Source organism: Mastomys coucha, unplaced genomic scaffold, assembly GCF_008632895.1.
Source record: "Mastomys coucha isolate ucsf_1 unplaced genomic scaffold, UCSF_Mcou_1 pScaffold20, whole genome shotgun sequence".
Classification (NCBI taxonomy): domain Eukaryota; kingdom Metazoa; phylum Chordata; class Mammalia; order Rodentia; family Muridae; genus Mastomys; species Mastomys coucha.
In genome coordinates this window covers 60,746,424-60,759,856 of record NW_022196903.1, presented here as the reverse complement: position 1 = coordinate 60,759,856, position 13,433 = coordinate 60,746,424, and the positions used below count along the sequence as shown (strand labels likewise).

Here is a 13,433-nt window from a genome sequence, read left to right as displayed (position 1 = left end):
GTTAAAGCCTGTCTCTTAGAAAGAGGGAATCAAAATGCTTCAGGATGCCTTCAGTAATTCTCCCTAAATCTTCTGAACCCCAGTTCTTTCTCCAACTTCCTCTACCTTCTATTCTATGGTACTACAGTCAATGTGGCTTATGGATGCCACAGTGATCTCAGAGCCACTAAAGATTCTCCAAAACACATATGATCCTAACCTAAGAGATACTCCTTATGTTCACTGAGCAAAGATGCCTCTGCTAATTAGAAGATACATGGCCTTCCCTGTGCCATCTAGGTCACTATAAGCCTTTCCTGGGTTCAGACACCTGTCTTCAGGGTCTACCGGGAATCCTGTCATCAGAACACTAAAGCTTTGTCACACCTATTGCTCAGCTAGTATGTACAGGAGCTCTCAACATTCACACCTTACCAGTCCTTCCTTCTTCTATGCCCTACCTCTGTATAGTCATTTCTTCATTCAAATCCCAAGACACAGGAGCTGATGCAGAGGAAATGGAGGGGTACTGAGCTCCTCAAGGCTTTCTCAGACAACTTTCTTATAGAATCCATGACCAACAGCCCAGGGGCGTCCCTACCACAATGAGATGGACGTTCACTCATTAGTCACTTAAAAAAATGCTGCAGTCTTGACTACAGCACAATCTAATGGAGGTATTTTCTCAGTTGGGGTTTCCTCCACTCATATGCTTGTACCTTGCATCAAATTGACATAAAATTAACCAGCACAGAGCTCATATCTACTTCTTTTTTTCAATGTAGGGACTCCGCCTGGTTTGTGTAGCTTTAAATTTTTTTAAAGCCTATTTTTAACAATAGTTCTTAAATGCTTTAACCTCTCTTCTAGCCCACCATGCAGATACCTTTTCCAGAGGTAGTAGAAAAGAAAGGATACAGGGGAAGTGGACCTGTTTAGAAATGGATCTTTAGATCAAATGCCATCTGCATTGTCAAGAAATCAGCAGTTCAGTTCATTGGTCAGCAGCAGCTGCTCGATCTACCTGCAACCACTTCAGATATACTAGCAGTCCAGTTTGGTAGTGTCGAAATAGCAGCGGTGGCATGACCTAACCAGAATATCCAGGCCTCAGTTGAATTGGCATGAGTCAGCAGGAGAAAGCAGGGCCAACAGGATCAGGAGAAATTCTCAGCTGTGACTCTTTCAATGGCCAAGGGCCTCTCCTCTCATTGATGACCACTGCTTATAAAATAAAGTGTAGTTCTTGCCTTTTTGTCCTTATTTCATTTGACAAAGTCATGTGGTTTTACCCATTTTACTGAAAGTGACAGGTCTCACTTTTATGGCTAATATCACACTGTAATTGTTTTAACTTGCAGCTCTCTGACCTTTCTCATGTATTTGTTGGGAACTTAAATTTCTTTAAAAATTTCTATATGGATCATTTGTCCATCTTCAAAACCTATAATAATGCTTGTTAAAATTTGCAAGTTCCTTATACATTACAGATATTAAACTTCTGTGCTAGTTAAGGATCTGTAGAGGACCAGAACCAATAGGATTAAAAAAATGTGTATACACATAACATATACATTAAAGTTTATTGAATCAGCTTACTTTGGAAGATTAATAGCTCCATCACTCTTGGGAGGCCAGGACCCTGGCAGTCGTTTGGTCCTGGAGACTGGGTGCTCAGCAGTGCGAGCAGTCCCACAATGGCTCTCTCACTGGGGAGCTGAAAACTCAGTGCATGGGGCCTGGATGCTTCAGCAGGCCCAATCCAGCACTGAAAACTCTGAACAATGGTTTTGGTATAAGCAAAAAAATCAGCCATAGCAACAATATAATCTTTTGCTAACTCCCTTTTATCTGTGTGGCCATCAAACGGTGCCACCCACATTTGGGATGGGTCATCCCATATCAATTAATTGCTCAATTGAGGTCCTACTCAGGTGACTCTTAATTTTCTGCAAGTTGCCATTAAAACCAACTGTCAGAATTTCTACCCAAATAAACACAGACACATTTTCTTCTACTCTGTAGGGTAATTTTTTTTTTATTGTGGTGGTTATTTTCTTTGTTGGGCTTTTTAGTTGAAGGCAATGCCATTGGTAAGCCCCTACTGTTATTTGCTATGCCTTTGAGCCTTGTCCAAAAACTAATGTCAGCACCAATACTGTAAAGTACTTCCACTATGCTTTCTGGTAATGTACAGAGTTTTATGTTTGAACTTTGGGTCTCCAATTAATTTGAGTATACTTTGTACAGGGATAATGACCTGTAAAGGGACAAGCTCACTGGGTAACACTGCCCTCACATCAAGTCTCTAAGGACCCATTTAAGGTCAGAAATGCTAGCAGCTTGGTCTCTTTACCTTTCCCAATTCCAGAGTATTGTAGGCTCACTCTCCTATGATCTGCCTTTCAGAGAGGCTAGGGACTTCCATACTTCTAGAATCTATTCATTACTAATAAATCCTGCTAGGCACTAAAAGTCCCTTGGAGGAATTTTCAGGATCCCACTTCCCACCCCTTAGGTCTAGCTAATTTATCAGACTCAGGGAGCCTGCATTTTTAAAAGGTGTTATCAGGTGATTTTTTTTCACTTGGCCCAGACTATGGCTGAAGCTTATATTTTTAATTTGATTAATTTATTTACTTTTTACTTTCTGAGACATGAGGTCTTGTATGTAGCTCAGGCTGGCCTTAAACTCCCAGAGATCCTCTTGCCTCTGGAATGCTAGGATTAAAAGTGTGTGCCTTTAAAAAGAAAGTACTCTGATGCCACCCTCCTTACTAACTAGTTTATGCAATAGCTAATGCTGAATTTCTCTCCAATGTCATTATGGAGAGAGAGGGTTTTGGGAGAAGTAGGAAGCACTAGGAAACACCACACCAGTCGAACTTTTGAATGAAAAGACACAGGCAAAGAAACTGAAAGGATGAAAACATTTCAGGTATAGTGCAACCAGTAGGGAGTAAAGATGGCTGCACCAACCCAAGGCAAAAGACTTTCAATCAAAGACAAAACACAAAGGATGTATTTTATAGGGTCAGTGCAGAAAGGAGATAGGAACCATAAACATTTACTGACCATTAGGACTTGTGCTACAATTAAAACCTGCAAAGGCTTTGAAGAACAATACCAAAAAGAGGCTTTAAAACCTTTACTAGCAATAATGTACTGAACAGATACAAACAAACTAGAATTTACATATAAACTGCCTATGATGTGAGACATGACTGTCCTCAACAGCCTCTGCAGAAAACAGTATGTTGGTTCCTCAAAAAATTGAAAAACAGAATTTTTATACAATCCTGCAGTGTATTTGGTTCTATCCCCCAAATGCTTAAAAGCCAGTTCACTGCACTCCGGGTTTTCCCTGATGCTTCTGGGTCTCCAGAGCACCCAGTTTTCTAGTAACTTCCAAGTTTTTGGCTGCCTTCTGCTGACAAAAGGTGGAAAAACAGAATCAGCATATCAGGCTTTGGCCAGGAGAGTAATACATAGTAAGTGAACAAAGTAACATTTTTGGAAAATGTTTGAAAAATTCAAAACAATAATAATAAAACACAGTGAACAAGGTCTGTATTAGTCAAGAGTTCTCTAGAGTCACAGAGTCTCTCTATACTAAGGGGATTTATTGTAATGACTTACAGTCTGTAGTCCAACTAACCCAACAATCGGCAGCTGTGGATGGGAAGTCCAAGAATCTAGTAGTTGCTCAGTCCTACAAGGCTAGCTGTTTATTCTGTAAAAGGAGGTTCCAATAGATGTGCTGGCAAGTAAGTGGAAGCAGTCAGAGTTAAATTTTCCTTCTTCCAATGTCCTTATGAAGGCCTCCAGCAGGTGTGGTTCAGACTAGAGATGTGTATCATCATGCCTGGATCTGGGACTTGCTTTGTCCCAGGCTGACATTGACCTCAAGAGATCTCCTTGCCTCAATCTCCTGGGATTAAAGGCATGCACTACCTTGCCTGGGCCTAAGCTTTTCATGGGCACTATGCCTCAAGATCTGGATCATAGGTGTACACTCCTATTATGGACTATAGTTCATTTCAGATAAATAGTCCCAATGACAACCAGGAATAACCATTTCAAGGGCCTAATGCACATTTTAGTAGATCTTCTAGCTTATGTAAGCTCAGGCCTTGCCATAGTCTTTTCTGTTTTTGTTTGTTTGTTTGTTTGTTTAAAATTATCTTTAATCTTTTTTGCAGTCCAGTCATTTTCCCCTTCCCAGTCACCTACCCACTTCCTGGGGCCTCAAGTCTCTCTACGGACTCTCAAGTGCATCTTCTCTCACTGAAGCCAGATCAGGCAGCCTCTGCTGTGTCAGAGGCCTCATATCAGCTAGTGTACACTGCCTGGTTGGCGGCTCAGTGTCTGAGAGATCTTGGGGGTCCAGGTTAGTTGAGACTGCTGATCTTCCTATGGGGTTGCCCTCTTCAGCTTCTTCCAGCCTTTCTCTAATTCAACCACAGGGTTGCCTGGCTTCTGTCCATTGGTTGGGTGTAAATTATCTGCTTCTGTCTTGGTCAGCTGCTTGTTGGGTCTCTTGGAGGGCAGCCATGCTAGGCTCCTGTCTGTAAGCACACCATAGCATCAGTAATAGTGTTAGGCCTTGGATTCTCTCCTTGAAATGGATCCCAAGTTCGGCAGTCACTATACCTCCTTTTCCTCAGTCTCTTTTCCCATTTTTGTCCCTGCAGTTCTTTTAGACAGGAACAATATTGGGTCAGAATGTTTGTCTGTGGGATGGCAACCCGTCCCTCCACTTGATGCCCCGTCTTTCTACTGGAATGGACTTCAAACATTGGAAATCACTGTTTAGATTGAATTTCTCGGGCTGAGGATCCTGAAGACCAGGAGCAGGTTCACCATCTTTCAGGCCTCAGTGGACTAAATAGAAACAGGTTTTCTCTACAGTAAATGGATGAGTTAAGAGTTCAGGTCTGACCTAGAGACCTACCAGGTTATAACAGCATCTTAACTTCCCACAGATTAGGTGCTGGTCACAAATCTTTTGGTTGTTAGATGAAATACCTTTCTCCGAAGACAATCCTCAAAGAAGAAAGTACACATCTACTTGGAATTATAGGTCAAATATTTCCAACTAACTTCCAAAAAAGCTCAGCCTGACTCCTTGACTTTAAAATGTGTATTTAAATAGTACAAAATCTTTAAGAGGTGTGAAATGTTTCTAGGTATATAATCAACTTATAAGAATGTGATTTATACAATTTACAGACATTACAGAACATCAAAATTATAAACAAGGCTGTCACTTTTCTGAAAATATTTAAATGTTGGAAAATTAGAAGCAATACATCTATTAAGAATCGCAATGAAGCAAAGGATTAAGCTTGGTGCTCACAAGGCTGACAATACAGCCTAATATTTGAACTAATTTCAGAAGACATTTGCTTCTTCACACTAACTGCAATGTTGTGATGAAGAAGGTAGTACCTAGTTGTTAGGGGATGGTTTTGTGGACTGTGTGCTGTGCTGAGATCTGGTTGCAGTCTGGAAGCTGGCACTGTCATGGTATTTGGAGCATCAACTATCTCAATGATGTGTAAAGATCGTTTTCCATCACCTCTGATTGGTTAATAAAGCGGTACCAAATGTAAAAGTAATTTTGGAGGCTTTTCTATACCACCCTTGTTCCCAAATAACTGATACAGTGATATGGTATTTTTATTACAAGCTTCTTGCACTATAACTGGGCAGTGTTCTCATGTACTGTAACCCGTCTATGCTGGCCTGGCCTACTATCATGACATCAGCAGCATCAGGACTGCAACCGCCAACATTGGATTGCAACTAGATCTTTGAGCACAGCAATCAGCATCTGAATTTACAGTGTACTAAACCATCCCCACCCCATAATCAAAATGAACACAATCCATGCACTCAATCCATTGAAGTATCTGACTGTATTAACACCAAACCAAATACCAAAGATACTATAACACAAATTGAAAACACAAGGGTTAATTTTCTGTTTCACGATCATTCAAAGCTTAATTTTTATAAAACATTAAAGTAAGAGTTCTTTATTACAGAAATTAAACAGTAGCAACTGCTTTGTGAGCTCAAGATATATACACCAAAATCAAATAATTAACATGTATTTCAATATGGGGTCTATCTAAAGAGAAATGTGTCTTATTGTTGTATTTCTTGGGTTCCTCCTGACTTACCATAGAATCAACAAGAGTGCTACATATTATTAAGGAGAACCAACAGATTCATTGTGGAATGAATTCCTTTAAAATGGTCACTGTAGATAGAAAAATTTCTGTTAAAAAGCTAAATACTTTGCCTAATAATTTAGCTTAGAAGAATCTTGACGAAGATATAAAGCATCTAAATATAAATACAACAGAAGGTATAATATGATGGGGGATGGTTTGTGCACTGCCTCTTCAGTTATTTATGGGGTTTTGTAGACCACCAAACTATTCACTTTGTGGATTGTGGTTGTAAATGAGCACAGACGGACTTCTTCCGAACTGGAAATAAACTGGGGTCCTGATTCTTCCCATGTTTCAGGTACCACCAAATCTTTATCAGTGTAAATCAGCAGATCAAATGAACCTGTTGGGAATGAGAGTAAAGTACAGAGCTTTTCAATAGTAAAGCTGTCCTCCCTGCCTCTCTCCCTGGATCCAGACTGGCAGCATTCATGACTAATTCTCAGAACTAAAAAATGCTTTGATACCTTCTGCTGTATTTATATTTAAATGCTTCTTTATAGTCTGGTCGAGCTAAATTGTTAGGGGAAATATTTAGTGTTTTAACAGAAGTTTTTCTATGTACAATGACCATTTTTAAAGGAATTCATTCCACAATACTAACAAAATCTGTTGGTTTCCCTTAGTGTGTGCAGCACTCTTGTTGACTTTGGCAAGTCCGGGAAAAACCCAAGAAATGGAATAAGACACATTTATCAATGTCAGATCTTGGTTTTCTTCACCTGAAAATTAAACAAGTAAATGTATCAACTATATTTGACTTAGTTTCTGGAAGACACACTTGAGAATGACAATTCCATTTTTTTTCTCACCATCTCCTCAGTCATTGACAGGGGTTTTGTAGGCCACCATACTATTCACTTTGTGGATTGTGGTTGTAAATGAGCGTAGACGGACTTCTTCAGAATTGGTAATGAACTGGGGTCCAGATTCTTCCCACTTTTCAGGTACCACCAAATCTTTGTCAGTGTAAATCAGCAGATCGAATGAACCTAGGTTGGGAATGAAAGTAAAGTACAGACCTTTCCAATAGTAAAGCTGTCCCCCTGCTTCTCTCATTGGGACTTACTTTGAACCACCTCTTGCTAGCTAAGCCTGGTCTTTTGATTATTTTTCCATACTAGAAACTGGGTGTAGAACAGAGCATTATACTTCCTAGTAGAAAAAAAAGTAGTAAAATTGTGAGAAATTTTTCAAAAGTATTGTTATATACTTTTATTTTTTAGCATTTTTATTTTTTTCTCCATTTTCTTGAGTGTATATGTGTGTGTGTAACACACAGGTGGAGTCCCCAAAATAATGGCTGTCCTTTCACTTTATTCACTAAGTACAGTTTCTCAAGTAAACTGAGAACTTGCTGATACGGATAGTTTTGGTAGGCAGATTGCTCTGATGATCCTACTCCTGTCTTTCTGGGCTGGAGTTATAGGTGAGCCAGCACAACCATGTGGAGGATACTCATGGTGAGAATCCTAACTTAGGTCCTTACGGTTGCTCAGCAAGTATTTAACCACTGAGCTATCTCCTCAGTCCTTGTCTCCTGTTTCTGGATACACATATTTTTATTTGTGCTGTATTCGGCTTTCCATATCCCATTTATGTTACAAGGTATGATAAATTAAGAGATTTAACAAATGTGGGAGCCTCCCAACAGTAGTGTACATTTTCTCCAGCAAATTTAAGTCAAGAGGTTTTACAATACTTACAAGAAACTTCCAACAGTGGCAGAAATGTCACAGTAGCTGTAATCTGTCTGATCACTGAACGGATTTCATCCTGTATGGCTTTCTGGGACTTTTCTCTACGAACACTACAAGAGAATCAAAGAAATAATTCATTCTAGGTTTCATTAAGTTAATTAAAACATATTGGTAACTATCTGAACAAAATGCTTCCAACAACACAGATGCCACACATTAGGAGACTAGAGATTAATGGCTAAAGATAGTCTTGGGTTACTGTATCTGTCCTTCCCATCATCCTTTAGAGCTGATCTTAGTATCAGGTCATTCAGTGCATGGTAAATAATAAGTTTCCCAATCACTCTCAGTAAAAATATTTTCAGTAAGTCTTTAATATAAAGGAAAATAGATTCCAATAAATAAATTTGGTAGAACTTTGGCATTCTGCCTGCATACACACTTTGCACCACATGCATACCTGCTGCCGTGAATCCCCTGAAACTGGAGTTACAGAGAGTTGTGAGCTGCCACACGGCTGCTGGACATTGAACCTGGGTCCTCTAGAGAAGAAGCCAGTGCTCCCAAACACTGAGCCGTTTCTCCAGCCTGAATTTTGGCACTTTAAAAATAACATCTAAATATCCAATTCCTGATTGAATCAAGTAAAATAAATCACACACACGTTTTTATAAGCTAATGACTTCCTACAGATTGAAGACTTCAGAAACAAACTGCTCTTCATTACAGTAACTTATAGAAGCCAATGCTTAGCATAATAGGCATTTCTGATGTAGAGTGCTTGCAATCTTCAGTTTACAAAGTTCACGGCATTAGATGAAGTACAGTAGAGTTTCATCTAAATTAGGAATGAGTCTAGGATCTTCTCCTGTAGTTAACAGTACCTTTAAGCCAGTGATTAAATGGCCCACATATTGTATTGAAAGGTTCAGGTATAACCACAAACATAAAGGTCAAATCTCAAGGAGTTCTCCCAAAGACAGTATGCTAAAAGCATCTTATCTTCACAATCCCAGACAGGCTATCAGGAACTCAGAAATTCCCAACAAACTAACAAAAGTATCTTTTAAAACATATTATAGACGTAATTATAAGAAATCAGTTCAATACAATGTGAACTCATACAATAACAAAAGCTATAAAAACAAATTAAAATAGGAATAATTCGGTTCATCCTTACCCTTCCTCTTTTGCAGTTTTGTCACACTCAATATCAAACTGCCATCTTTCAAGGACCTCACCACTTTCAATGTTTGAGATGACCACCACCAGTTTCTGAACTGAGCACTTGAACAGCCACTCTGCAACACAAAAGGCAGCTCTTACACTCTAATCTATGACAGAAATTCTCCTCTAAAGGCTTACTTCTTGCCTTACAAAATTCTTATAGTGGAATTTTTGGACTTCCTTTCATATATAAGGAAGACAATTCTCCACTAATAATATTAGCCAATTTTTAAATTCTCAAAATTACTAATAGGTGGAAGCCAGAGCACAACAGAGCAGTGAACCTGTACTTTCACTGCAATTCCCAGTAAGAGCATAGGACATAGACTTTAATCTAACCACTGTCAGTCACATCTGTGGTGGCTGTTCAAAACAGAGAGAAACTGTAAGAGCATATAAAACCTGACTACTCTGGTAGGTTAGGGGAGGATTAGTTTTTACATTAACTGTACAACGGAGAGGCAAATACAGGTTTTAAATGGAAAGGGCATGTATACACAAACACACATATATGTATATGCAGACTAATTGCAAAGTAGATTCTTTTTAATAAAGTAAATTACACAATTATGAAAAATCAAGATGCTATATCATATAAAATCTACGTGTTAAATTAACAAAACTATAATTTTAAGAATCAGGAAAGCCACAACTGTGTTTTAAGCAGAGTGTCCAATTGGCCTTGTGTTTCTAAACTATCATCCTTGTTAGTAAGCGAGCTGGAGGAGGTAAAAAAGATCCACAGATACCAGAATTCAAAGCAGACCTTACGCTTAAAAACCCTGTTGTTTTTGCTTGTGAATTCATACAGAAGCTGGACACAGTGGAAAATGCCTTTAGTCCCAGAACTTGGGGGGCTGAGCCAGGCTGATCTTTGTGAGTTCAACGACAGCCTGGGTACACATAGCAAGTTCAAGGACAGCCAGACTACATAAAGAGACTTGTCTAAAAGCAAAGCAGAACAAAACAAACAAAATGGCCTTAAAGACAGATGTCAAGCTAACCATGTTCAGGTGGTCACCAAAAGGCCATATTAATGCTGAAGTTAACAAAAAAGCAACAAGCACTATAGTGAAATTACAATTAAAACAAACTAAAACACCCATACACATAAAACAAAGCTCAAAGAGGAAAAAAAGGCAGTTGCAATGCTTTTAGAATTGGTATTTTGTATGAATTCACTGGGACCTACAAAGCAAAACACAGAAAGATGAAATTATTTTAATTGGGTAAAATTTCCAATTTGTTGCACCTGGTTAACCTACAAAAACCCATTCCTAAAGCAGCTTTAAGACTCCTAACATCAAGACATTCAGCCTACTTAAAAAAGCAGAAGAGGTGGAAATTCCCTCCATCACTTGCTTCCTCCCAGTTCAGAATCACACTTGAGAAGGCATGTTGCTTTAAGCTACTTGGGACACTTACATATGTAAACCTGTAAGATGTAAAACTCAAAACATGATTACCTTTCAGCTGCTCCACCACATTATTGAGATACTTTATGAGCTCGGGGTCAGTAGTTACAAGCAAGGTGAGTCCATATTTCTGCACTCGAGTAAAGGTTTCCGACGGATAAATGCCACGCTGATACAAAATGCTGTTGATGCCAAATGCTGAAAAAAACAAAACAAAACAATAAATAAATAAAGCTATAAACGTGTCCTAACGTTTTTCTTAAGTCTCCCAGAAAGCAGAGTAGGCACAAAACGACGCGGCAAACCTATCACCCAGCAATGTCGAGTTTCGCAGGGTTGCTAAGTGTAAATATAGAATATGTGGTCGGAGGATGTCAACACAGACCCCAGCATGCAAACAGCGGGTGAGATGATGACCCAGGTCAGCCCCGTTAGGTTTCAGGAGGCCCAGGCCTGCGCTGGGTGGCGCAGCGTTCCCCGCCCCCGGGAGGACAGGGTGGTTCTGTCCTAGCGCAGGTCCTAAGGCCCGGCCCAGGCAGCTCGGTTTGGCGGCGAGGGCCGCGCTCAGCACTCACAAAAAAACTCGGCCACGATTTCTGCGCTCCCACGCAGGGTGATGCCTTGCTCTCGAGCGAGCTGCTGTGCCATCACTAGATCGAACGGAGAACACTCTCAACCTCACCGCAGACGGCGCCCGAACAGCTTCTACAGCTATTCCCCGCCACCCTGTTCAAAAGTAACTACGCAGTCCGCCGGTTGCGCTCTGCGCAGGCGTAACTAGCCCCAAGCCCCACCCACGTCGCCGGTTTCCGGCTGGGTCTTACTACTCCGAATCCCTTCCTAAGCCCGCCTCTCGCTTCCGTTTTATTCCCTAAGCGCCTCCCACATCAGCGCCACCCTATCTTTTTTTTTTTAACTTTCCGCTCCGTATTGCTGCCGCCGCCGTAAGCCCCGTTGCACCACGGGTGAGCGGACCCTAAGCCCCGCCCAAAGCGAATTGTATCCGGTTCTGGCTCCGCCCTCTCTAGCAGACTGAGTGCGCAGGCGTAGAGCGGCTGGGGTCTCTTGTTCCAGGTCCTGGTGACCTGGAGGGTCCTCGGTGGGCGGGACCTCCGATCAGATGGCCTAGAAAAGGCCCAGAGATGGTACTGGGATTATCTGCCTGCCAAACCCGTGCTCTGAGCAACCCTGAAGCAAGGTCTCAGCTTCCAGGAGAGTTTCAAGTCTGGGAGAGCCTGGTTTTTGTTTTTGTTTTTTTTGTGGAAACGCAACACTTCTGGAGAAATATGATGAAGGGAACTAGGTGGGATAGAAGCTTAGCGAGTAAAGGTGCTTGTCACCAAGGAGAGAGGCGAACCCCTGCAAATTGTATACACACACACACACACACACAGACACACGCAGTGTAAAAATCATTTAGAAATGTCTTTATTTTTCTATTACTACATAAAATTTATAAGTCCATATAAGATTTAAATGATAGAGCTTCTTGATTTCCTTTCTTTGCAATTAGCCTGCCTTTAAGTTTTTAGTCATACATTCTTTCTTTTTGAGCATTTAAGGCCTATACCAGAGCATATAAGATTACACATAGGATTCAAGCTACAGTTTTGATATTGTAGTGTATTGGGTCCAGGAGATGGTGCATCTTCCAAGTATCCTAAATGCTTCTAACGCTGGTACTCAGGCTGCATTTTGAAACCAGTTGACTATTAGAAATACTATAATATGCAGGTTTAAGAAGTTTAGAGCCAGCCAGGCAGTGGTGGCACACGCCTTTAATCTCAGCACTTTGGAGGCAGAGGCAGGTGGATTTCTGAGTTCGAGGCCAGCCTGGTCTACAGAGTGAGTTCCAGGACAGCCAGGGCTACACAGAGAAACCCTGTCTTGAAAAACAAAACAAAACAAAACAAAACAAAAAGAAGTTTAGAGCCTGAACTAAACAGATGCTAGAGAGGTTGTATAAAGGATACATGAGAGAAAGTTGTGACATATGAGGAAGAATGAAATGGCGGCACAGATAAAACTGAGGTACCAGCTTTTTCTTCCTAAATGATGGTTGGACTTACTTTAATTTATTATGGCAACATTAAAAAATCTGGAATCTTTGATGGTTGATTCCTTTCCTATTAACATTTGGCCACTTGGTTTAACACTACCCCACCCCCCAATCAAAAGCAATACTATAAAATACTTGAAAACTTCTCAGTTTCTCACATTTACGTTACCTCACAGTTTTGTAGACTCTTGCTGTGTACTGTTAAGGGGTAGAATGTTTGAATGGGGAGGAACAAAAATTGAGCGTCGTTTTCCTGGGGTATTAAAAACAAGTATTTTTTTCTTCTAAATCTAGAAGCACATGAAGTTTGAGGCTGAAGAAGTCCACTAATGACTTAATCAAATAATAGTATTATTATATTACTAGTATTACTAGGTCTAGAGTCTTACAGAGTTAATTTAAGATCCAGTTTTTAGTTAGTGGCAGATTTTTTAGAGTTTATACTGCCTACCTTAGTGTTCTTTTATAGCATATTTGTTTGAAAAAATGCCAATGAGTGTTCTTATTGTTGTAATGTTTTGAGAAAATGTTTACTTGATTTGGGCTAAAAACATTTACTTATTAACTAATAACACATATAATTTGTCGAGAAATTTTTCAGTAATAAGCCATAAAGAATTTTGTGTGGATACACAATTAATGCCAGTTACCAGCAGAGGGCAGTATTTAACCATCTAATACAGCCTTTGAAAAACACTACACTGAAGGCTTCAGTGCAACGTGGCACCAAGGGAGAAGAAAACCAAGATCTGTTTGACAAGAACTTCAAGTCTCTGAAGAAGGAAATTGAAGAAGATCTCAGAAGATGGAA

General features: G+C 40.1%; 1 protein-coding gene and 1 pseudogene across 3 annotated transcripts; both read right to left on the bottom strand.

Moving 5' to 3' along the window:
• Nucleotides 1-5,110: 5,110 nt before the first annotated feature.
• On the bottom strand, nt 5,111-11,407 carry Mad2l1 (mitotic arrest deficient 2 like 1). Of its 3 annotated transcripts, none has more exons than XM_031382085.1 (6): nt 11,139-11,407; nt 10,615-10,761; nt 9,102-9,222; nt 7,928-8,031; nt 7,034-7,213; nt 5,111-6,943 (listed from the first exon to the last, which is right to left on the bottom strand). In XM_031382085.1, the coding sequence occupies exons 1-5, from the start codon at nt 11,209-11,211 to the stop codon at nt 7,041-7,043; spliced, it is 618 nt and encodes a 205-aa protein (XP_031237945.1). In that variant the 5' UTR covers nt 11,212-11,407; the 3' UTR covers nt 5,111-6,943; nt 7,034-7,040. The 3 variants fall into 3 exon arrangements, with proteins under 3 accessions (XP_031237945.1, XP_031237946.1, XP_031237944.1); XM_031382086.1 differs by having other exon boundaries at nt 5,111-6,564; nt 11,139-11,406; XM_031382084.1 differs by having other exon boundaries at nt 5,111-7,213; nt 11,139-11,405.
• Nucleotides 11,408-11,450: 43 nt separating this feature from the next.
• LOC116099866 overlaps nt 11,451-13,433 on the bottom strand; it is a 45,595-nt pseudogene continuing 43,612 nt past the window's right edge.

Excerpts from the sequence above, each read along its gene's own strand:
- Mad2l1 (XM_031382085.1), bottom strand. The coding sequence starts at position 11,211 with ATGGCACAGCAGCTCGCTCGAGAGCAAGGCATCACCCTGCGTGGGAGC. Across the intron at positions 10,762-11,138 it reads AATCGTGGCCGAGTTTTTTT|CATTTGGCATCAACAGCATT; the intron begins GTGAGTGCTGAG and ends TGTTTTTTTCAG. Across the intron at positions 9,223-10,614 it reads TGTGGTGGAGCAGCTGAAAG|AGTGGCTGTTCAAGTGCTCA; the intron begins GTAATCATGTTT and ends TTTGTGTTGCAG.